The 25,572-nt window shown below is 31.3% G+C and overlaps 3 protein-coding genes across 6 annotated transcripts; all 3 read left to right on the forward strand.

Moving 5' to 3' along the window:
- On the forward strand, positions 3,122 to 6,421 carry LOC109352655. Its single transcript, XM_019594808.1, has 5 exons — positions 3,122 to 3,431; positions 4,044 to 4,194; positions 4,336 to 4,402; positions 5,281 to 5,515; positions 6,094 to 6,421. Exons 1-5 carry the CDS (start codon positions 3,367 to 3,369, stop codon positions 6,299 to 6,301), a joined length of 726 nt encoding a protein of 241 aa, XP_019450353.1. The 5' UTR covers positions 3,122 to 3,366; the 3' UTR covers positions 6,302 to 6,421.
- Positions 12,891 to 17,813, forward strand: LOC109352652 (ERBB-3 BINDING PROTEIN 1-like). The gene is made up of 10 exons (XM_019594805.1): positions 12,891 to 12,988; positions 13,138 to 13,249; positions 13,819 to 13,903; positions 14,077 to 14,226; positions 14,332 to 14,485; positions 16,659 to 16,874; positions 16,964 to 17,100; positions 17,197 to 17,288; positions 17,368 to 17,547; positions 17,712 to 17,813. The coding sequence occupies exons 2-10, from the start codon at positions 13,159 to 13,161 to the stop codon at positions 17,786 to 17,788; spliced, it is 1,182 nt and encodes a 393-aa protein (XP_019450350.1). The 5' UTR covers positions 12,891 to 12,988; positions 13,138 to 13,158; the 3' UTR covers positions 17,789 to 17,813.
- Positions 20,246 to 25,381, forward strand: LOC109352651 (ERBB-3 BINDING PROTEIN 1-like). 4 transcript variants are annotated; one of them, XM_019594800.1, is made up of 10 exons: positions 20,246 to 20,335; positions 20,477 to 20,579; positions 20,803 to 20,887; positions 22,407 to 22,556; positions 22,674 to 22,827; positions 23,701 to 23,916; positions 24,000 to 24,136; positions 24,466 to 24,557; positions 24,643 to 24,822; positions 25,107 to 25,381. In XM_019594800.1, the coding sequence occupies exons 2-10, from the start codon at positions 20,489 to 20,491 to the stop codon at positions 25,187 to 25,189; spliced, it is 1,188 nt and encodes a 395-aa protein (XP_019450345.1). In that variant the 5' UTR covers positions 20,246 to 20,335; positions 20,477 to 20,488; the 3' UTR covers positions 25,190 to 25,381. The 4 variants fall into 4 exon arrangements, with proteins under 4 accessions (XP_019450345.1, XP_019450346.1, XP_019450347.1 ...); XM_019594801.1 differs by having other exon boundaries at positions 20,272 to 20,381; XM_019594802.1 differs by having other exon boundaries at positions 20,316 to 20,333; positions 20,451 to 20,579.

Consider the following 25,572-nt stretch of genomic DNA (forward strand, 5'->3'; position numbering starts at 1 on the left):
TATTTTGTACTTGCCTACTAAAGTTGTAGACAAGGTTGGATATTTAAGTTAACAATTTTTCTGGTACTACCAAGAGTATTTACTCACCATTTTCGATGAGGAACTAATCTCTTTCTGGGTGTGTGGTTGCCTCTTTCAACCAGTGTCACTTTCAGGAATCGAACCATTAATCTTTTGGTCATCCCGAAAATCTAACATGGTCTTATATTGTTAGATTAATAGTTTGGTATTTAAGTTAACAATTAAAAATTAGTGATAGATATATACCATAGAAAACACAAATGATTGTGCTTTGGGAGTGTATTAAATGTTTTAATTTAGTATTAGGCAAAAATTATATATGGTACTATCTTCACTGAGAACTATAAAATGCATATTTTTCAATAAGTCAATGCTTCAAAAAAAATCTCTAGCACTTCAAGTATTCAGTTAGGTGTTCCATGATATACATTAATATTTTAGCAATAATACAAATGATTGGGTTGAAGTACTTGAATTAAATGAACAAAACAATCAAGGTACTCTCTCACTATGTGTAAGGAATTAATCTCTTTCGAGGTATATGGTTGTTATTCCCAACAAGTGTAACTCTCATGGATTGAATAATTGATTTTCTGATCTTTCTAGAATCTAGCAGGATCTTACACCACTACACAACTTCTTGTTGGTAAGTGTTCCATTTAAATAATGCATTTTGGTTGAGTGATAGCTTCCTGAGTTATTGCTTGGATAATTGAATCTTTAATTGCTTATTAGTGCATAAATAATGCCATTAAGAACTTAATTGATGATGTACTCTTACTATTATCATTGATATAATTAAAGTTTTCTATAAAAGAGTGTGGGCCTAAGTAAAGTTTCAAGTAGATCTAAATATCTAATATGTATTAAGAGATTGACATATTTCTAATACTCGAGAGTCCAATATTAATTTCAGATTTTGACGTGTGGCATTGAAAAAGTCCAACTGTAAATTTTCTTATTAATTTTTTCTCATATTCCAGTATTCAAGAGTTCAGTATTAAAAATGAATCATTCTCTTTATTAAGAGTTGTCAATTCAAGTATAAATATAAAGGGTGTAAGCAATTCAATATTATTGTCTCTTTATTACAAAGGGTGTACGCAATTCAATATAATACAAAGGATGTGGAACAAAAAAGAAATTTTTTTGTATACTCAATAATCACAAATCATTTCAAAACCCGTGGAATTGAGAAATTGTTGCTTCCTAATTAAGCAACTTATCCACCAACTTATTTGTAAGTATAGTCCAAAAATAATCCCTTAAATTTCACACAAATCCAAAATTATTGTAGGGAAAAAATTATGCAATATAAGTTCTATATATTGTCACGACATTATTCACATTTAATCATTATTGATTCTTCAAATAAATAATAGATAATATAATGATGGTATATAAATCTTTATAATGACGGTATATAGATATTACAGTCATTATTCTGAACAAAGCAAAACAAGTTGCATTAGGGTTAGATTCCATGATACTATGATGATTAATTTACTATAATTGTATAGAAGAAAGATGTATAAGGTAAGATATAGCCTTCTATCCAACTACTATGAATAATTAAATGATTGAATAAATCGCTTTTTTTCTTTTGATAGATTAATACAATTACTACATGGAAAAAACACTTCCTATGATTTCAATCAAATTTAATTGATTATCACACAAGCATGTTGTTAAATATAGACTTTCTTTAAATTTCAGGTAACAAACAAAAATGATGTTTTTTTTTTCATTCCATTGTTTTCTTTTGTCTTATAACCCAAAAATATATATTGGTTTACAATATGCATGACAGGGTGAAAAGCTTTCTCATGCACACTGTATCTTAAATGAATGTAAAGATTTATAATAATTTACACTATATTATTAAACCCAAGTCGTTCTTGGAAAACGATATATCATTATACTAAATTTTTTAATTATAAACAAGTAATATATGTCACAATGTGATACTTTATTTGACATATGTCACTTTCTCATAAGTAAAAGGATTTAGTGGAAGAATATATCTATATCCAGAGCTATGAAGATTTACCTAACTTTGACTCATCTTAGTGAACAACCTAAATAAAAAAAATATATGTATTAATAGTGTATGAGTTTTATATAATTTAATATATCATTTGTCATATATTATTGACTTTTTAAAAAAGTAATATAAATAAATAATAGATATTGTACATAAATATTGTAAATAAATAGTATTTATTCTCATATAATAAATATTAAGTGTGAATAAATTTTGACATAAACATTGCATATATATTACAGTGTTAATATATTTGGAGAAAAAGGTAATTATATGAGAAAACGTTATAGATGCTTATGATTTTTTTGTTATTGAAAATGATAGAATTGATTAGCATTAAAAATAATGATCAATAATATCATTAATTTATTACCATTTTCAAGGGATGGGATAACCAGATTAGAAGGAGGATTAGGGATGACAAAAAAACTCGACCCGTGGGTACCTGTGGAAATATCCTAAACCCAGCGAGAATTATCTTTTATTATTTGGACGATTAAATAACAAAGGATAACATCAACAACCTATTCCTTGTTCTACAATGGATAAGACTTCTTTAAGTGTAATTATCACTTTACAATTTATAATGGATGAACATCAACAAAACATTTTTGTAGATTTGTTAATTAATGCAATGATTCCTATAATTATATCATATTTAATTATTTAGATTAATGAAACTTTAATCTCTAAAATACAAAATATACCGAGTTAATTGAAATTTGGTGAAAATGAATAAAATCTAAATCTAAATATTGCTACTTAAACTCATTTTCATATTGTAAAATCATACATTATCAACTTATAAATCTTTTTTTACGAAAACATTGAGATATAATATTCCAAAAATTTATGATGAAGCAAACGAAATGAATCTCGCACCAATCTAGAGGAAAAGGGTAAGAAGTGGCATTTTGGTAATTGAAATAAAAAAGGACGACCATGACATAGGATCATATCATCATGTATTATATAATATAAATATGATAACCTTAGTTGATAAATACTAGTAATATAATAATAACCTAAAGTTTTTATATAAAAGATAGAAGAGTTACGTGTAATCCAAGCCATAACTTTTTTTAGCTTTTTCCCATCACACTCTCTTTGTATCTGAAACTCAGAAACTGTTCTGTTTTATGGTTTTAGTTTGGTACGAGGAACAGTTTCTGTACTTGTTCATCTTCATAGGACTAAGAAGGATAATTTGGTCATGTTTTTATATGTTTTTGTGTGAGTTTGTGTTTGAATGAAAAAGAGAATTGAAGAAGAAGAAGAAAAAGAAGAAGAAGAAGAAGAATATGCATAAGTCTTTCAAAGATTCACTAAAAGCTCTTCAAGCTGATATTCACTTTGCAAATACTTTGTATTTCTCTTTCTCTCTCTCTAATTTCATAAAATTTTAATCTTTTTTGTTATGGGTGTTGAATTATGTGATTTTGGGTGCTACCCATTTCAGAATTATATGTGGTTTTGTGAAAGATTATGAATTTATGCTCTTTTATTTTGTGGGGTAATGATTTGTTGGTTGTGAATTGTGATGATTGAAACCTTGTATAGAGCTATGATTATTTCCATCTTTGATTTTAGTCATATTCACTCAAATTTTAAATTTCTAACCTAAAATCAACGGTACATATGTTGTTTCTCTCTGCTTATGGGTAAGGTTGTATGTATCTGTCGTCAGCGAATTTACTTGATAGAAGCCTCGTGCACTGAACTGTTCGTGCTCACTCGAACTTCCGGTTTTGATTGTATTTCAATATTCAACGTTGTAAGGTCTAACCTTCAATTAGTATTTTGTTGCTTCAACACTACAGTATCAGTGTGACCCTTGTATTTGTGCCACTCCAACATGAATTAAAGAACCTTTTATTTGCCCATTTTCTTCAATGTTTTGGATACTGAAATTCTGGATTTTCTCAGCCCGAAAATCGCTTTTTGTTATGATTTTAACTTTGTGTATGTTTTGATTCAGAGCTTCTGATTATGCGAGTGACCGCGACGGTGCGTGCCTTCAAATGAGACTGTCCTACGGTCCGGCTGCTCAGTTTTTCCTTTTTTTGGTTCAGTGGACTAATTGTCACCTTGCTGGATCCTTGGGGTTGCTTAGAATTCTTATATACAAGGTTCATTCCCTTCACTCTCAATCTCCTTTACCTTTATAAACATACTATTTTGAAAAATAATTCGAATATCATATACAATAGTTTCGATCGATGTTACTTCTTTCGTTGTAAAGCTAGTGACAAATATCGGGTTTGACACAGGCATATAAGGATGGAAAGACAACCATGTCTATTTATGAAAGAAAAGCGAGTCTAAAGGAGTTCTATGGTAAGTGATTTTTCACATGAGCATATCTTGGTTAAGCAGTAACTACCATAAGCACTCTATTCAAAATATTAAATGTGTATCATTATGGACCTATGTTAGCAATGCACCGATGTTCGAAGAGTATGTTTATACATGGACGTAGCCACCCAAGGCATAGTGAGGGCAAATGCCTTCACTAACTCGAAAAACTTTATTACTGTATGATAGTCTTTTGCCATTTTTATTCCTATATATTTATATCACTTGTTGTCTTTATATCGTTGATCCATATCATAGAGATTCGACAAAGTTTTACATTGGTCGTCGACTTTGCCTAACACAAACTTCGCCTTTTATTCAGGCTTAGGGTCGGCTATGCATAGCATCAAGCACACATAGGGTTGCTATTGTTGTCTGTTGTCTTTGCCCCTAAAACCTAAACATTTGTACTTATACATCGCGTTTTCCCCTCACTGCCGAAAATTGTCGTGTTCGTCTCAATGTTTATTCTTGTTAGTATTGAATGAAGTACATGCTTAAATAGAGAGACATGTGAGTTTTTGCTCCATGTTGAGTATTTTATCTATAGAATAGAACATGACATATGAGTAAAAGGTGAGACATTTTGGTTGAGGTGGAACCAAAGAAGAGCACAATAGAACAATCTTGTTCTGTGTTCTATTCTGTTCACGCGCTTAAAGCTACCGAAGAGATGATGCAGTAGGGGGTTTCTATCCTGGAATTTCTCATAGTCACAATGAAATATAATAGTTTCTGATTGAAACAATGGCTTATATTTGTCTGTAATGTGTTATGACTTTGATTATTTCTACCTTCCTGTCGAAAAGTGCTTCGCAGCCGAAACCTAATGTGATTACTTTTACGCTCTTGAATAACAGGTGTGGTCTTTCCCTCTTTACTGCAACTCCACAGAGGAATAACTGATGTGGATGACAGGAAACAAAAACATATATGCGCTACCAAGTACAAGGCGAAAGATGCAACGAGCAAAGGAAAGCTCTCCGAAATTGATGCAGAACGAGAAGAAGAATGTGGTATTTGCATGGAGATGAACACCAAGATTGTATTGCCAAATTGCAACCATTCAATGTGTATGAAATGCTACCGAGACTGGTAAGAAAATCGCGATACAACATTTTAGTACATAATACTTCTGATGATCGAAGGTCATTAAGGCCGAAACAATTGAATGAAACAACATAACTCATCTAAAATCATAATTTAATAGCTTAGGATTGGTACCACAGAATATTGCTGAATCAAGCCTCCTATATTTATCAGATCCTGGTATAGAACTGAAAATTGAAGAAAGAATTCATCATTGTTCTAAAGTGTAGGATTATGTGATCATACTTATGTTGCAACCCAATAAGTTTGTAATAATCCTTCTCATGTTGTCTAATATTTCTCATTTTTGTAACAATATATGTACCGCCGATAGATTATGAGGCGAAATTTGTTGTTTCACACGATATACCACAATCTTATGTCTTGGTTACTGATTGGTCAATTGATTTAAGTATCTAGTATTAATATACCACGATAATGAGGGATACTATTTCTTAACCAATCGGAAATTCAGAATCCACGACGAAGGGTTGTGACATAATTTGTGCAACAACAGATGTTGTCTGGTAGATTATATGTCATTGTTTGATGTTTTCTTCAACTTATTTCGATGTTGGTTTTAGGCATGCAAGATCTCAATCGTGCCCGTTTTGCCGCGATAGTCTTAAAAGGGTAAACTCCGGGGACCTTTGGATCTACATGAGCAACAATGACATAGATGACTTAACTTCAATCAACAATGAGAATTTGGAGAGATTATTTATGTACATAGAAAAGTTACCTCTCATTGTGCCAGATCCTATATTTATCTCATATGATCAACATTGGTGATTGATTATGAATTAGTTGAAGCTTGGTTTATTCAAACTCTAGATTTCAAAAATTGTATATGATTGATTCTAAGTCTGTGTAGGATTTTCTTTTAATTGTGAATATATGTTACCTTGTAATTATAGGCCAATGCTATGATCTTTCATTGGAATTACATTAATGATTATATCAATAGTACAAATTTCTTTATTGCTATGATCTTACATTAATGATCATCTCATATATTTTTCCAAATATATATATATATATATACTAACGGGTGTTGGTTCAAGTGATACATGTTTGATTCCTTAAGTAAGGTCTTAAGTTCGAGTTTTGTGGATGAAAAAATACTCACTGAGAGAGTTAGCCCCACATACATGTGCATATTCTTGGCTCGTGGATGTTCTTGGCTCGGACAAGATTGCCTCCAGTGCAACGATACCTGTGGGAAACCAAAATATATATATATATATATGAGCGATCCGTTTACACTCAAGTTAAGTTACATTTGATTTCAGCCATTGATTTTTTAAATCTAACCAACCAAATGAGTGAAATTTAAAGGTCATCTAAGATTTATATTTTTCTCTCCCGCACTTATTTCACTTACTTATTTGGTACATTAAATTTAAAAAAATCAATGGTTGAGATTGAATATAACTTAATTTGATTTGAGTGTAAACAGATATTTCCATATATATATATATTAAGATCGTGCAAACTACAAAAGTGTAAATAGGTGTTATTATATTATACAGGTTTTAATATTTATAGTAGGGTATGAGTAATTAGATTTTGATATTTTATTATTTAGATAATAAATGAATGTAAAATTCAAATTATGTTTTTCCTACTAGAAGTAAGTCACATTTTCAGTATCCTAATAATACTTAATTGAATAATAATGTAATCAACACCTTTTATACTTGAACAATGAAATTTACACTTCTAACCTTACAACTAGCTTTATAAATAATTTTCTGATAGATAATAGGCCATGTTATAACTATATAATGAAAATCAAAATAGCCTTAGGGTGATCATATAAATATGTAAATATTTTTACACTTACATTAGTTAATATTTTGACAAATTTTTACTCTAGTAAGTAGTAATGAAAAAGAAGTGACAGTAACTATTATTGAATTATTAGTTTTAATTAATCTCTTTGAATATTCCAAGAAAATCTGGTATAAACTTATAACATGTAATAGTAGTATAAATGTATTAAAATCAATTATGTACCAACTAATTGTTTAAAATAAATGGTATGGTTATTATTAATTATTGGAATTTATAATTAATTATGTGATTAATTTAGTATAACCACCTTGAATGTTGTATCTTTTTTTTAATTAACATCAGGCTAGTCCAAATTTAATGGTTAAAGAGTCAAATATTAAGAGTGTTATTGGATACCAAAAGGTAATTATTTTAATAGAAGTGGATTGTTGCTCAAGTGATTTTTTATATATATTATAACTCAAGTGAATTTTATTTATGAGGTTAGAGATTTAAATCTTCAAGTTATTAATTTAGGGAACTTTTGCCTCACCGCATTTTATTAATCTTATAACAATTTTTTTTACTATCAATGATATCTCCAGGAACAACTAATTTGTTATAGGGTTTGTGGTTGCTCTCCCAACAAGTGTCGTTATCAGGAATCAAATCTTTAGTTTTTTAGTCATCTTGATAATCTAGTGGAGCCTTACATCACTATAACAACATTTGTTTTAAAATATATTATGAAAGACTTCAAACAACATTTTCACCACTTAAATAGTAAAATTGTATGTATTTAGCCTACCTAACTAGATTCATCTAAACGAGAGCATTGTGAATTGACTAACATTTTTTATGAAGAGAAAAAAATATGAAAAGGTGACAAGTTTATTTGGTTGTTTATTCAGTATATTTTCATAACACAATTCAATTCAGTACGTATCAAAGGTATTCTAAAAAGTTTTAATTTTACACTCTTATTAAAAAGAGAGGTATTTTAGAATACCTCATTTTCAAGCATACATAATAATTTCCCATCTTATTTTTGCTAGTTTCGAACCAAGGACTTAGTGGGTTGGAAACTTATTCAAAACCAGCAAGTCACTTGGGAAACCGGCACCATTTATGCTAATTCAATATATATAATAGTATATAGTCTACAACAAGTGGTTCAACATTGTTGATCTCAAACAATAATTATCTTCACCAATAAGGGTTGGTCTAATGGTATAAGGTCCCACAAGATTTCCAGATGACTAAAAGGTCAATGATTCAATTCTTGAAAATGATACTTGTTGGGAAGAAAAAGGTGAAGAAATACTTTTGGTAGTAACAAAAAATATCTTTCCATTAGTAAGACAAGTTAACAAAACTACATAAACAAATTTCATTAAATTTTGATCAAGTAAATGAAAGTTATAACACATAAAATTGCTTTAGTCATAACACTATCATCACTAACTATTCTATAGTTCCATTAGCTATTAGGACACTTCTAATATCATTGAACTTCATTTCATTTATTCAATTGAAACCCCTCAAATTTAAGTTATGCAATTAGCACATACCAACTCCATCAAGTTATATTAGGATGTATTTGTGAGTTATATTTTGGAAAATAATAAAGAAAAATATGAAACTTGTGAATTATTTAATATACTTGTTTGATAATTATGAAGTTTTCAGTTTTCTTTCTTTATCCTTTAAAATTCTACTAGTAAGAGAATCATTTGCTCCAAATTTGACAAAAATGATTAGTAACTTTATTTGGAGTAATCAATTTATCAACAATAGTTATACCCTTAACTTGTTGAAATTGAATGTCGAAAACGACTTGCAATAATTAATTATGACACCAAAGGTTTAATTATTGGACGAGTCACGACTGAGTCAATCTTTTTAAGACGTTTCATGACATTGATTAAAATGTGTTAGTATACTATCAATCATGTTATTCATAGGATAAAACAGTTCAGTTATGTGTTTCATATTCTTACTGCACTATAAAAATCGATCTCAAATCATTAACAATATAACTATCAATGTCAATTCTTGAAATACTCACCATATGACTATCAAAGTAATTCTCGAAATTCTTACCAATGCTAATTCTCGAATTTCCCACAATATGACTACCCATGTCAATGTTTGATTCCTTAAGTAAGGTCTTAAGTTCGAGTTTTGTGGATGAAAAAATACTCACTGAGAGAGTTAGCCCCACATACATGTGCATATTCTTGGCTCGTGGATGTTCTTGGCTCGGACAAGATTGCCTCCAGTGCAACGATACCTGTGGGAAACCAAAATATATATATATATATATGAGCGATCCGTTTACACTCAAGTTAAGTTACATTTGATTTCAGCCATTGATTTTTTAAATCTAACCAACCAAATGAGTGAAATTTAAAGGTCATCTAAGATTTATATTTTTCTCTCCCGCACTTATTTCACTTACTTATTTGGTACATTAAATTTAAAAAAATCAATGGTTGAGATTGAATATAACTTAATTTGATTTGAGTGTAAACAGATATTTCCATATATATATATATTAAGATCGTGCAAACTACAAAAGTGTAAATAGGTGTTATTATATTATACAGGTTTTAATATTTATAGTAGGGTATGAGTAATTAGATTTTGATATTTTATTATTTAGATAATAAATGAATGTAAAATTCAAATTATGTTTTTCCTACTAGAAGTAAGTCACATTTTCAGTATCCTAATAATACTTAATTGAATAATAATGTAATCAACACCTTTTATACTTGAACAATGAAATTTACACTTCTAACCTTACAACTAGCTTTATAAATAATTTTCTGATAGATAATAGGCCATGTTATAACTATATAATGAAAATCAAAATAGCCTTAGGGTGATCATATAAATATGTAAATATTTTTACACTTACATTAGTTAATATTTTGACAAATTTTTACTCTAGTAAGTAGTAATGAAAAAGAAGTGACAGTAACTATTATTGAATTATTAGTTTTAATTAATCTCTTTGAATATTCCAAGAAAATCTGGTATAAACTTATAACATGTAATAGTAGTATAAATGTATTAAAATCAATTATGTACCAACTAATTGTTTAAAATAAATGGTATGGTTATTATTAATTATTGGAATTTATAATTAATTATGTGATTAATTTAGTATAACCACCTTGAATGTTGTATCTTTTTTTTAATTAACATCAGGCTAGTCCAAATTTAATGGTTAAAGAGTCAAATATTAAGAGTGTTATTGGATACCAAAAGGTAATTATTTTAATAGAAGTGGATTGTTGCTCAAGTGATTTTTTATATATATTATAACTCAAGTGAATTTTATTTATGAGGTTAGAGATTTAAATCTTCAAGTTATTAATTTAGGGAACTTTTGCCTCACCGCATTTTATTAATCTTATAACAATTTTTTTTACTATCAATGATATCTCCAGGAACAACTAATTTGTTATAGGGTTTGTGGTTGCTCTCCCAACAAGTGTCGTTATCAGGAATCAAATCTTTAGTTTTTTAGTCATCTTGATAATCTAGTGGAGCCTTACATCACTATAACAACATTTGTTTTAAAATATATTATGAAAGACTTCAAACAACATTTTCACCACTTAAATAGTAAAATTGTATGTATTTAGCCTACCTAACTAGATTCATCTAAACGAGAGCATTGTGAATTGACTAACATTTTTTATGAAGAGAAAAAAATATGAAAAGGTGACAAGTTTATTTGGTTGTTTATTCAGTATATTTTCATAACACAATTCAATTCAGTACGTATCAAAGGTATTCTAAAAAGTTTTAATTTTACACTCTTATTAAAAAGAGAGGTATTTTAGAATACCTCATTTTCAAGCATACATAATAATTTCCCATCTTATTTTTGCTAGTTTCGAACCAAGGACTTAGTGGGTTGGAAACTTATTCAAAACCAGCAAGTCACTTGGGAAACCGGCACCATTTATGCTAATTCAATATATATAATAGTATATAGTCTACAACAAGTGGTTCAACATTGTTGATCTCAAACAATAATTATCTTCACCAATAAGGGTTGGTCTAATGGTATAAGGTCCCACAAGATTTCCAGATGACTAAAAGGTCAATGATTCAATTCTTGAAAATGATACTTGTTGGGAAGAAAAAGGTGAAGAAATACTTTTGGTAGTAACAAAAAATATCTTTCCATTAGTAAGACAAGTTAACAAAACTACATAAACAAATTTCATTAAATTTTGATCAAGTAAATGAAAGTTATAACACATAAAATTGCTTTAGTCATAACACTATCATCACTAACTATTCTATAGTTCCATTAGCTATTAGGACACTTCTAATATCATTGAACTTCATTTCATTTATTCAATTGAAACCCCTCAAATTTAAGTTATGCAATTAGCACATACCAACTCCATCAAGTTATATTAGGATGTATTTGTGAGTTATATTTTGGAAAATAATAAAGAAAAATATGAAACTTGTGAATTATTTAATATACTTGTTTGATAATTATGAAGTTTTCAGTTTTCTTTCTTTATCCTTTAAAATTCTACTAGTAAGAGAATCATTTGCTCCAAATTTGACAAAAATGATTAGTAACTTTATTTGGAGTAATCAATTTATCAACAATAGTTATACCCTTAACTTGTTGAAATTGAATGTCGAAAACGACTTGCAATAATTAATTATGACACCAAAGGTTTAATTATTGGACGAGTCACGACTGAGTCAATCTTTTTAAGACGTTTCATGACATTGATTAAAATGTGTTAGTATACTATCAATCATGTTATTCATAGGATAAAACAGTTCAGTTATGTGTTTCATATTCTTACTGCACTATAAAAATCGATCTCAAATCATTAACAATATAACTATCAATGTCAATTCTTGAAATACTCACCATATGACTATCAAAGTAATTCTCGAAATTCTTACCAATGCTAATTCTCGAATTTCCCACAATATGACTACCCATGTCAATTCTCATACGACGGAAAGAAAAAGGGGGAAGTGAACCAGAAATGTTTCGACAGATAGGGAGAAAAGGCCCAAGCCTGACCCGAAAACGACGGAGTTGGCCAACCAACGGCCAATGAGGTGGTGGTGCACACGTGCGTGAAGGGGTTTGATTGTATGTATCCTCATCTGCTACAAAAAAACCTTTATACCTCTTGGAAAACACCCAAAAAAAAAAATACAATTAATGCTTATAAACCCACAAGGTTTCACGTTTGTCAATTAATGCTTATAAACCCACAAGGTTTCACATTTAAATAAGGTTTAGTCTTATTTAATATTCTATATTAAAGATTTTAAGTGGCCATCATCATAACAATCTTACTTATCTAATTTTATCTCACAATAACAATTAAATTATATTTTTATATATTAAAATAATATAAATATATAATATAAAAAATATATAAATATGTTAAGTTTAATAAACTTTTTAGATGAACTAAATGTGTATTTATTAAACTAAATAGACTTTTTTTAAAAATCGAAAAAAGCTTGACCCAACCATAATGTTTACAACTTTTGAATGAAAAAATCCTATTTATAACCCTAATGTAGGTGCAACCCTAATTGCTTTCATTCACACTCTCTACACTATCCTAAAACCCTAATTTCCTCACTGCTTTATCCGCGGCACACTTGTCACCACCCATCAAACCCTAATTTGTGAGTCACACTGAAAACCTCATCAATTTCCTAACTTTTCATCTGGGTCTCCCTTATTTTTTCCTCTTTTCATTATCTTTTCTCACAACCCAATTGAAAAAAATTGATTTTTTGATTCCATTTTGTGTTTTTTCTCTCAGAAATTTCAGGGATTCAAGAAGTGAGGCACCATGTCTGATGATGAAAGAGATGAGAAGGAGTTGGATCTATCTTCTCATGAAGTTGTTACTAAATACAAAACTGCAGCTGAAATTGTTAACAGTGTGTTTCTCACTTTTTTATTCTATATGTATTCAGATATTTATGTTATTACATACATTTGATACATTACATATAATTTTTGCAATCTAGGTCAAGTTCACTTTTGTTCTTATCTTGTTTTTGATTTATCTGAGGTTTTAGTTTCTTATGTGATTTTTTCTTGGATTATTATATTGGTAAATAAAAAGACATATTTTTTTTACTTGTGTATCTAGATTCAAAAATTTAATTATTGCCCACACTGAATATGATATATAATTTTCTGGAATCTGCTAAACCTTAGTTTTTTTTGTTCTTACCATGGTTTGGTCGGAATGAAGTTCCAGTGTCTTGTGTGTTTCTGAATGTTAACTTATATATATATATATATATATATGTATGTATGTATATATATTTACATATATATGGCAGATGCGTTGGATATATAAATTTTCTATTATCTTGTTTTGGTTTGTTTTTCTTTTGTCTACATTTGTTTTGGTTTATCTAATGTTTTAAGTGTCTTTTGTGTGTTGTTCTTTAATTATCATGTTGATAATTAATGACTGTTTTGTTGTTGTTTTTGGCAGAGGCATTGAAGTTAGTTATTTCAGAATGTAAACCAAAGGCCAAGATTGTTGACATATGTGAGAAAGGGGATTCATATATTAAAGAGTATGCTTATACCATTCTCTCTTTTTCTCTTGTGTTAAATTTATATTGTTATAGTTTACAAGAAAATGAAGGAACATTATTGTACGTCATATTTTTTATCTGCATAATTGCTATGTTTTTTATTGGTAAATGATTTTCAACTTATATTGTGTACGGTTTTTTCTTTTGTGAAGGCAAACTGGTAATGTGTACAAAAATGTGAAGAGGAAGATTGAGAGAGGTGTTGCTTTCCCAACAAGCCTATCCGTGAACAACACCATCTGCCATTTTTCTCCTCTAGCCAGTGATGAGACAGTCTTGGAAGAAGGTGATATATTGAAAATGTAAGTGTTTTAATGCATAATTTGGTCATAAATGATGGATGGAAGATATTTACTTTATGCTATTGCTGGAAGGTTGGTAGTGATGATTTCTTTGGGTGTTTGCAGTGATATGGCATGTCATATAGATGGTTTCATTGCTGCCGTGGCACACACACATGTTCTTCAGGACGGTCCAGTTACCGGAAGGGCTGCTGATGTAATTGCTGCTGCCAACACAGCTGCTGAAGTGGCTTTGAGGCTTGTGCGGCCAGGAAAGAATGTAAGAAGTTTTTCCCCGTATATGCTTTTGTTTAATATAATATCATGTGTTGATATTGAAGTTACAGTCAAACTTTTGCCATTATCTATAAAATGCTTGTGTAGGCAATTTACCTTAATAAAATTGCAGAGAAATTAGGTTCTTTTTTATGTTTTGTCTGAAGTGATTTGCTTGCCTTTTGAATTTTGATCTCTAAATGATGAAAACTATTGTGAGCAATGGTTAAACTCCGATGAAGCATTATTGTCATAGTTACACTGATAGAGGTCATGTATGCTTTTGCTGTGCTGTCTGATTAGTCATTTTTGGACTATATGTCAATTTTAATGTTAGTTTTTCACCCTCTGCTATTTGTTTTCTACTTTCGGGATTATTTGATTCATTATTTCAGTTCAAGTCTTTTGGCCATTTTTTCAAACAACGGCAGAACTGCTCATATTCTGATTGAAATTGTAGAGAAAACCCAGCGCTATCTATTTCCATGTTTCTTTTCAGCTTTCCTCTTGCATTTGGTTTAAACTACAGTATAAAATTGATGAACTGATCTCTACATGATGAAAACATCATAGGCTATGGATAAACTCCTATGAAGCTTTTTTATGTCATAGTTACACTGATGGAGAATCAATCATCCTCTTTCACTTCATTTTCCGATTAACTTAGAATACTTTGCTACCCTTGGTAATTTTACTAATGCATATGTCGACTATGATTCTTGGAATATGCTTACCTGTAAAATTGGCAACTTTGCCGAGGTGATCAGTACCATATTGGTTCCCTCTTTTCCCTGTTGCCTAAACTCAATTTGGCTTGACGTAGTTTCATTATTGTGCTGATTTTTTAGTCAGTACACTTGTTTACTGTAGCCAAACATTGTACAATATTCAAATGACAACTTGTCAGTTTTTACATAGAAAAAGAGTGAGTTTGATTAAAGAATTATTTTATTATCTTCCACGTGAATCGGATATCATTTATTATCCTTTTGTAATGGCGACTTTGCCGAGGTGATCAGTACCATATTGGTTCCCTCTTTTCCCTGTTGCCTAAACTTGAATTGGCTGTACACAATTTCATGATGGTGCTGATTTTTTAGTCAGCGCACTTATCAGTGTAGCCAAACATTCTTCAATATTTAAACTATTACTTGTTAGTTTTTATGTAGGAAAGAACAAATTTGATTAAGGAATTATTTTATTATCTTCTACGTGAATCGGATATCATTTATTATCCTTTTGTAATGGCGACTTTGCCGAGGTGATCAGTACCATATTGGTTCCCTCTTTTCCCTGTTGCCTAAACTTGAATTGGCTGTATATAATCTCATGATTGTGCTGATTTTTTAGTCAGTGCGTTTGTCAGTGTCGCCAAACATTCTGCAGTATATAAAACATCATATCATATTTTTTTGTATTCTTTATATTAATTGGCGGTTCTATCTGTATCTTGTGTCAATTTTTTCATTTTTTTGATCTCCATATGATGATACTACAATAGGCAATGGATAAACTCCAATGAAGCCTTTTTTGTCATAGTTACACTGATGGAGAACGAGAAGCATCTATCCTCTGTTCTGTATGGTAATATGATTAGTGAACTGTGAAGAGTAATGGCACAATCCATATCATAATCTGGTATATCTAATGTGGAAGAGTTGATGCATTTGGATTGTGTCTTTTAACTCCCGAGGATCCATTTTTTTACATGTGGTATTTTTAGCCTAAATACAGTAACACTTTTATCCGATGTCCCTATATTTACACAAATGTTCGAACAATTTGCAACTCTTTGTATCTTCATTAACGTAATGTGGCCTCTAATCCTCTTGTTATGTATGTAAAATTGGCAACTTTGCCGAGGCGATAGATACCATACCGATTTCCTCCTTTTCTTGTTGCCTAAACTGAAATTGTCTGAATACAGTTCATTGTGGTGTTGATTACTTAGCCAACATAACCTAATGTTTGATCTATTGGTTTACTTGATTGCTTATTTCATGTTGCTTAATGTGATTTGGGTTGTAAATCGTTGCGTGATGTGCGGCTTATTTATACTTTGTCAGCATATCTTTGTCTATCATAGCTGACACACGATTGCAACTGATACATATAAATGTCCCTCTTTAAATCTTCGTAGCAGTTCCTAATATTCGGTCATTTTCTCTTCCTTACAGAATAAGGATGTAACAGAGGCAATTCAAAAGGTTGCTGCCGCCTACGATTGTAAAATTGTGGAGGGTGTTCTCAGCCATCAATTGAAGCAGTTTGTCATTGATGGCAACAAGGTTGTGCTTAGTGCAACTAATCCCGAGACAAGGGTTGATGATGCAGAGTTTGAGGAAAATGAGGTTTATGCAATTGATATTGTAACAAGCACCGGAGAGGGCAAGGTACGATAATTGTATTTCTATATTTATATTTATGTGTTTGATGTTTCCTCTTATGGATTTTTTAATAGTTAATTTTCCGTCACCTGCAGCCGAAGCTGTTAGATGAGAAACAAACAACTATTTATAAGAGGGCGGTTGACAGAAGTTATCACTTGAAGATGAAGGCGTCTAGGTTCATTTTCAGTGAAATTAGCCAAAAATTTCCAATCATGCCATTCTCGGCTAGGTAACTTTTTACCACTTGTCTTAATACACTGTTCTGTCTCGGCGTTTTAATTTTTTATTCTCGTTATCCTATTTAACACTTCATTTCCGTTAATAGGGCTTTGGAAGAGAAAAGAGCTCGTCTCGGTTTAGTAGAATGCATGAACCATGAGCTCTTGCAACCGTATCCTGTTCTGCATGAAAAGACTGGTAACATTTTGTTTTTGATCCACTTTGGTGTTTTGATCCATGTGAGCATTGCTCATGTCGTGAATTGGTTGTTTCTCAGGTGATTATGTTGCACACATCAAATTCACAGTCTTGCTAATGCCTAACGGATCGGACCGAATCACATCTTATCCACTCCAGGAACTGCAGTCGACAAAAACAATAGATGATCCTGAAATTAAGGCCTGGTTAGCCTTAGGCACGAAGTCTAAGAAGAAAGGTGGTGGAAAGAAGAAGAAAGGTAAGAACATATGAGTTTAATACCTATTCAATTATGATCTCACTTACATCAGAGATAATTGTAATTACATTGAACTCTTCTCACGCCGGTCGGTGTATAAGTAAGCTTAACCTCAGGGTGATCACTGTAAAATGGACTCATCTAATGCTTGGTTACTTGCACAGGTAAAAAGGGCGACAAGGCAGACGAATCAGCTGAATCCGAGTCGGTGAACACAAATGGAGCCACTCCTCAACAGTGAATGAATTCCCTTGCTCCCTTATAGAGAAGAAAAGGACTTCCTCATTTCATTTTCAATCACCACTTTCAATTTTGATACTTTGTTCAGTAAATTGTAGCACTTAAACTGGAATCTTCATATGCACATTCTTGTAGCACTTAAATGTTTGTTTTTATCATAAAACAAAGAAAAGTTATGTGTTCTCTTAGCTTATAAGACATGGCAAAACTCATCTAAGTTTATTTTGTGCACTTCTGGTCTAACTTATCTATCTTTGGTTCATTGTAACTTTATTATTATTTTGTGTTCTTCATTATAAATTTTGCAGTACTTTTTATAACACAATCCCAATTCCCTATAGCAATTGTTCTTCATGTCTATTCATATATAATTTTAGATTACTAAAATCTAAGTTATTGGTTTAAAAAATATGAGCTGTCCATGTGAAATATGTATAAACAAATGAGTTTTTCGTAGTGAGAAATTATGTATCATTGGAACCAGAAGACTAGAAAATAGGATGCTAATGTTTCCGATTGGAGGCTAAGGTTTTCGATTCGAGTTTGGTTTGTGCTTATCCAACTCTAAAATATATTCGATTCTTGACATGGATACATTGGAGTTGAAAAAAAAGATTATCATCCATGTCTACTTGGTTTTCAAGTAACCAAAACTTGTATTAAACTTGCCACTTATCATTTACTTAACTTGTTATAATTGGTTATATAACTGTTGTTCTATAAATTGTGTTATCAATTCTGATTGGTTATAAAAATAATTAATTATTAACTTTTTAACTTAAAAATAATTTTCCAACCAATCGTAGACTTACGATAAATCTAGTGGCTTAATTTATGGGACATCGTACTCTTCTTTTCTTATAATCACCATGAACCAAGATTTATATAGCAAACAACAAATTAAAATACAACTCTTCTAAACATCATAATAGTGAATCGAATTAGTTGATATCGAGATGATGGTGATGATGAACATATGAATGAAGAAAAATTTGATCTACTTGATGCACGAAGGCAAAGACGACCAAACAAAGGACACAAAAATCGCACAATGACAGCCGCCAAGCACGACGGGAAAAAACCTAAATCTCATTTGAGTATCTGACTTACATTTGTATATATGCCTAATTTTGTATTTCCACATAAAGCAATCAAGTTTGGGATCAAATATTAGTTATACCAAACACGACCTTGAAAATTGAAATCAGGAAAAACTCAAACTCAATCAAACCATGTTTTCTCTACTAATTCAGATTGAATTAGGATATCACCCACAAGTTCGAGAAAGAAAGATAATATAGGCTCACACCATTTAGGAAATTAAAATTTATTTCGACCCCTCTAATTAATTTCTTGTTATACTAGTTGGTGGAACTTAAATTTTTATCATATCCCATTAAAATATCAACAATATATTTTCCTAACAAAATATTCATTAAAATGTTTGATTTTGATTAGTTTAACAATCTAATCTAAATTAAAAGAAAGTCATCAACTATATTTGTTATAATTGATTGCTCACATATGGCTCAAAAAATTAGAGGTCAACTATGCCACTTCAAATAATCCAATTATTTTGTGACATATAAGTAATTATTGTAAATGCATATTATAGTATTTAAACTTGATTTCATCAAGAACAACCTTAGAATGTTATTTAAAAAAAAAAGAATACTCCTATCCTACCCTACTATTATTATACATTATTAGCATGAAATACCAAAATGGATAGTGCAAAGCTATAATAAAAAATGTAAAAAAATCAAGGAAATGGAGAAGAGAAACCTTATGCCACCACCTTAACAAAAGTTTTTTGGATTGTTGTATTATTCACTATGCAAGTTTTTTAATATTATTACTGTGTTATCTATTTTTGATACAAATTATCAGTTAATAATTAATTATGATTCTTAAATATAAATTAATACTAAAAAAATTCAGAGTATACTCTCATTCAAATCTAAAATGTCAATACGATGTTGATTTAGTGACGTAAGATCTATAAAGATGAAAAAACTTAAAGATTCAATTTACGTGGCTAGAAGTATAACCACACACCTCGAGAAAATTAGTTTCTTAGAGCATCTCGAGCGGTAGTCCCTAACAAAATAAGGACCGTCCGTAAATTCTGGTACTGCTGGAAGTAATATGTTCTTGTCCGTAAATAGACCATCATTCTCTAATTAGAGCACAGTTCTTATTTCCACATAGCCCTTAAAATAATTAAGAAAAAAAAAGAGAAAAACATATTAACCAACAATGAAAAGGAAAAGAAAGTACAACAACTTTTTTCCCTTCAATTTAGAGATGATGACATTTAACGACGTTTGTTGCATAAGTGCAGTTAAAAGTAGAAATTTAAAATGTGAGTTACACAATTGGAATGAAATGTAAAAAAAATGATTAAAATACTGAAAAACATGAACAATTATAATACAAACAAAATTGAGAAATAATATATAAGCATAAGATGTCTGCGTGACACTGCAACCCTAGTACTAAAACCCTTCCTCTCAAACATTTTTCAATCAAATCCCATTAAATCAACGTAAGTCTTTCTTCTAAACCCATCAAAATCTCAACTTTTCATCTGGGTCTTCCTCAATTTTTATTCTTTTTGATAGATTATATGTTTTTCACATCCCAATTGGGTAAAAAAATTCACTTTTAGGTTTTCCTTTTGTTGCAGAAGTGAGACACCATGTCTGATGATGAAAGAGATGAGAAGGAGTTAGATCTCTCTTCTGATGAAGTTGTCACCAAATACAAAACTGCAGCTGAAATTGTTAACAGTGTGTTTCTCACTATCTTTGTGTCTATTTGTTATTTAATTCTATTGCTGTTTTTTGTTATTTCATACATTGGAATTTTCTAACAATTTTCTGAATTCTAGTTGAAGTTCATTTTTTTAAAATTTGATTTTCATTTTTATGTTAGCCTCAGATTTATTTGCACTGTATCTGTGTTTTTGTGATCTTCATTCTGGTAAATAATGGGTAACTTTTTTTTTTGCAGAGGCCTTGAAGTTGGTTATTTCAGAAAGTAAACCTAAGGCGAAGATTGTCGACATTTGCGAGAAAGGGGATTCATACATTCGAGAGTAAGCTTATATTATTTGTTTTGGAATTATGTTTGGTATTGTCCTATTTTTGTGTATGGTATTTGTTTGTTATGTGCTTATATAATTACTATTGGTTTGTTAGTTTGTCGTCATGTGATTTTCTCGCGCGTTTTAAATAGTGGTTGGTAATTGCAGTTAAAACTGCAATATTATGATTTTGTTAGTCTTGATAATTGCGTCGCAGTAAATGCAAGGTAACCGCTGTGGTGACGAGTGACGACAACTGCAATTAAAACCATTTGGCCTTGATAATATTTAATCTCGACCAGGATTTTAAATTGTGGTTGTGGTTTCATTATTCATAGATTCCCAAAACCTTCACCTTATGGACTATTATAAAAAAATGCAGCCGATGAGATAACAATTGTGGGCATGACGTGGTTTCGAGACTTCCAAAACCTTAGTGTTATGGCTTCAATCAGTGAAGTAAGAATCACACAAATCGTAAGGTTCATAACGCGATCTGTAGAGAAAACAATGCATCTTGTGGAATAATCGCAGGAATCACACGATTCCTGCCATCACGGGTTGAGAAGAAACTCAACCGGGTCATATGCAATCTGGTTTGTTGAAAACCTTAAAATCCCGTTTTTCTTATTTTTTAAAGTAAACACATCTCCTGGGCCATTTGGGTAAGCCCAACATTTTTAACCCATAAGCTTAAATAAAACACCGCTGAAAGGCTGTTTCGGTAAGCCCAACATATTTTTACGCCAACATCTTTCTAACCAAACATAAGTGGTAGTAGAAAGGACAACTAACCGAAAGGCGGTCCGGACATAGCATTAGTCATTGATCCAATACCAGGCAAAAAGGAAATTCATTATGTCTTTTCCAAGTCAGTGGCTGTGCAAAAACTTCTAACATGAACAAAATGCTATTTCAGACTGAAAAGCGTGTGAACAATGAATAGGGCAACTTCTATGCCTTTCCCATTACTACTTTGCTTCTCATGAGGATGATTGATGGAGATGTTAGACCACACATTTTGGAATATGGATTGGAACTTTGAATGTTATTTTTCTATCATTTGGTGTTACTTTGCTATTTTGATTAGAGTCTTGACTGAGAGCGAGGAACATGTGTAGTTGTGTTATTTTGCTATTATGACTTATGGATTTTGATATGTATAATCCTCGTGTCTTGAATTTATGTTATTTCATATGATATCTTTGTTATTACGAGTGTTATGACTTATTTTATGATTTTGTTAGTATGTTTAATCATTGATCACGAGTCCTACAATTCACGATACTATTCATGATTCAGAAAATATGCCTAACGATTCATGTATGATTTACGATAATAACTACACTAGCCTCAATTGAATCGTGGGCCCATATTTAAAACCTTGATCTTGATCATCCATTTATAGTTTAATGACAAATATTTACTCTTATCTTCTGACAATAAGTTACTCCTATTATTATGTATGCCCTCATACACATGTATATATATCAACGGTTTTTAGCTTATGGGGTTCTGTTTTTGTGCAAAGGCAAACTGGAAACGTGTACAAGAATGTGAAGAGGAAGATCGAGAGAGGTGTTGCTTTCCCGACATGCTTATCTGTAAACAACACAGTTTGTCATTTCTCTCCCCTAGCCAGTGATGAGGCGGTCTTGGAAAAAGGTGATATATTGAAAATGTAAGTTTCTTGGAACATATTTGTGATAAATGATAGAAGAATGATAACATTGGTCTTGGCCATTTCACGAAACTTGATATTGACATTGGCGGTGATGTGTTATTTGGTTGGTTGCAGTGATATGGCTTGCCACATCGATGGGTTCATTGCCGCTGTGGCTCACACCCATGTTCTTCAGAGCGGTCCGGTTACAGGACGAGCAGCTGATGTCTTAGCAGCTGCAAATACGGCTGCTGAAGTGGCCTTGAGGCTGGTCAGGCCAGGAAAGAAGGTAACCATATGTAAGAATTTATTTTTCCTGTATCTGCATTTGTATAATGAGTTGAAGTTACCTTATGCTTTTGGTCAAAATCATTCGTTCCCTTATTTGGTAGCAAGCTTATGTAGGCAATTCGGCTTATTATAATTGCAGCATGATTAAGTACTTTTTTGTATGTAGTGTATAAAGGGATTTCTTTGCTGTATGATTTTTGACCTCTAAATCGTGAAAATTATCAGAAGTTATGGAAAAATTCCGAAGAAGCATTTCCTTGCGTTGTATTGTCATAGTTACACTGATGGAGAATCATTCGTCCACTGTTCCATATATTTCTGGAAACCTCTATCTTAATTGATATGAATAGTACACTAGGAGAGAAATAGACACAATGAAAGTTGTTTCACTTGATCGTTAGTCCAACCAGTTCCGCTTCCGGTTTCGTTTGTTTTTTTAATTCATTGCTTTTACCTGTCTGTATTCCTTTCATTCACTCATAAAAGTTGGAGCAATTTGTAACTCTTGGTATCTTTATCAGTTCATATTTGAACTCTAATACTCAGATCATATATAAAATCTGTAACTTTAGCAATTGTGACAAATACCATTTTGGTTTCCTCCGTACACTAAAATCGGCTTAACAAAATTTTTGGCCGTGGTGATTTATGTGATCACTATGCTTAGCTTTTTGTATCCAAATATAGTACAATATGCAAACTATTGCTTACGACCTGTATGTAGAGAAGACGAGGAATTAGTTTGTGTATCAACATAGTACACTTGACGTTTGCAACCAACACAATGTTCAGCTAATGCCTGTAAAAGACCCCTTTTAATATTCACCGGAGTTCATAATAATGCTTTTGTCAATTTTTCTTCTTCGGTCAGAACAAGGATGTAACTGAAGCAATTCAAAAGGTTGCTGCTGCCTATGATTGTAAAATTGTGGAGGGTGTTCTTAGTCATCAATTGAAGCAGTTCGTGATTGACGGGAATAAGGTTGTGCTTAGTGTATCTAATCCAGATACAAGGGTCGATGAAGCAGAGTTTGAGGAAAATGAAGTCTATGCAATCGATATAGTAACAAGCACCGGAGATGGCAAGGTAAGTTAATAATGTATTTATATATTGATGAGCATCATGCAGCTCTTATGAATCATTGAAACTAAATTTTCCTTCACTTGCAGCCGAAGCTGTTGGATGAGAAGCAGACAACTATCTATAAGAGGGCCGTTGACAGAAGTTATCACTTGAAGATGAAGGCATCTAGATTCATTTTCAGTGAAATTAGCCAGAAATTTCCAATCATGCCATTCTCTGCAAGGTAACCATACTACTCGTGTTCTTTAAAATCGTTAGAATATCAAAGAAAGCATCTCTTAAATCTTAATATCTATCGCATTGTAGAATATTATGGATCATCTTAGAGTATCTCTTAGGATTTATTTCTTATTTATATTAAACGATTTGCTTCCTTATTTAATCAGGACTTCTACATTTAATATAAATACGACTTTTAGAGTTGTCTTGTGTAATAGCCTCATCACATCAAGAATATCATTCTCACTATTCTCTTCCTTGTCTATTAAAAACCTTCCAATTCAACAAAAAAAACACATTCAACTCACTAGAATGTTTATTCGTTGATAATAGGGCTTTGGAAGAGAAACGGGCTCGTCTGGGCTTAGTTGAGTGTGTGAATCATGAACTCTTGCAGCCATATCCGGTTCTGCATGAAAAGCCTGGTAAATTTTTTGGCTAGTTGGATTTGATCCTGAATTGTCGTGTTTATGTGAGCATTGCTCATGTCTTTCGATGTTGTTTTTTCAGGTGATTATGTTGCACACATCAAATTCACTGTCTTGCTAATGCCAAATGGGTCAGATCGTCTCAGTTCTTTTCCACTCCAAGAATTGCAGCCGACGAAAACAGTCGATGATCCTGAAATTAAGGCCTGGCTAGCCTTGGGCATAAAGACAAAGAAGAAAGGTGGTGGAAAGAAGAAGAAAGGTACTATGTTTCGCATCATGCTTATATATATAATATAGAATCCCATCATATGCTTATATATGTGTGATGATTCAAATACGAGAAGAAAAAAACGTATGCATCGATAATGTATGATTTTTATACGCTGATATTGTATCATCTACCATTCATGTTTTATCATCATTGACTCTTCAAAAAAAAGTAATACAATGAATGGTGGATGATGAACTGATCGTGTATAAATCTTATTTCGGGATGGTACTACATGTCAAATCGGCTAAACCAATGGTTGGTTGTTTGTACAGGTAAGAAAGAGGACAAGGCAGATGAGCCAGCTGAAGCTGCTAAGCCTATTGACACAACAAATGGAGCCACACCTCAAGTCTGAGTCCACTCCCTTAACAAAAAAATGTGTTTTTTATTAGTAGCCCTTTGAAATTTTGGTACATTGTTTAATGAGTTGTATCTGTTTGGATGAGTTTAGTGTGCACATTATAGTTGGTACTCAATGCATGCTTTGTTGCTTGTTTTTAAAGCAAACACCAATGTTATAAAAAAACAACAGAAAATGTTATGTTTAGAAATGTTTTTTTGCTTGGTTTTTATAAATGTTGTGAAACCGAGGTGGATGTAAAACCGGAAAATGTCTTGTATTAGGTTTAACCGGTTTAAAAGTTAAACTGTTTGGTCTGACCATGTGATTTTATACATAATTAATAATTTTTATCTATAAATATATATATATATATATAGAAATGTAGACTTTTATAT

This window comes from Lupinus angustifolius, chromosome LG07 (assembly GCF_001865875.1).
Source record: "Lupinus angustifolius cultivar Tanjil chromosome LG07, LupAngTanjil_v1.0, whole genome shotgun sequence".
In the NCBI taxonomy this organism is placed as follows: Eukaryota; Viridiplantae; Streptophyta; class Magnoliopsida; order Fabales; family Fabaceae; genus Lupinus; species Lupinus angustifolius.

What these genes read in the sequence shown, in the direction of transcription:
- LOC109352651 (XM_019594800.1), top strand. Translation starts at nt 20,489, where the DNA reads ATGTCTGATGATGAAAGAGATGAGAAGGAGTTAGATCTCTCTTCTGAT. An exon ending in TGGTCAGGCCAGGAAAGAAG is followed by an intron (nt 22,828 to 23,700) that starts GTAACCATATGT and finishes TTCTTCGGTCAG; the next exon opens with AACAAGGATGTAACTGAAGC. An exon ending in TGGTGGAAAGAAGAAGAAAG is followed by an intron (nt 24,823 to 25,106) that starts GTACTATGTTTC and finishes TTGTTTGTACAG; the next exon opens with GTAAGAAAGAGGACAAGGCA.
- LOC109352655 (XM_019594808.1), top strand. Translation starts at nt 3,367, where the DNA reads ATGCATAAGTCTTTCAAAGATTCACTAAAAGCTCTTCAAGCTGATATT. An exon ending in TTAGAATTCTTATATACAAG is followed by an intron (nt 4,195 to 4,335) that starts GTTCATTCCCTT and finishes GGTTTGACACAG; the next exon opens with GCATATAAGGATGGAAAGAC. An exon ending in ATGAAATGCTACCGAGACTG is followed by an intron (nt 5,516 to 6,093) that starts GTAAGAAAATCG and finishes TGTTGGTTTTAG; the next exon opens with GCATGCAAGATCTCAATCGT.
- LOC109352652 (XM_019594805.1), top strand. Translation starts at nt 13,159, where the DNA reads ATGTCTGATGATGAAAGAGATGAGAAGGAGTTGGATCTATCTTCTCAT. An exon ending in GAAGGTGATATATTGAAAAT is followed by an intron (nt 14,227 to 14,331) that starts GTAAGTGTTTTA and finishes GGGTGTTTGCAG; the next exon opens with TGATATGGCATGTCATATAG. An exon ending in CAAGCACCGGAGAGGGCAAG is followed by an intron (nt 16,875 to 16,963) that starts GTACGATAATTG and finishes CGTCACCTGCAG; the next exon opens with CCGAAGCTGTTAGATGAGAA.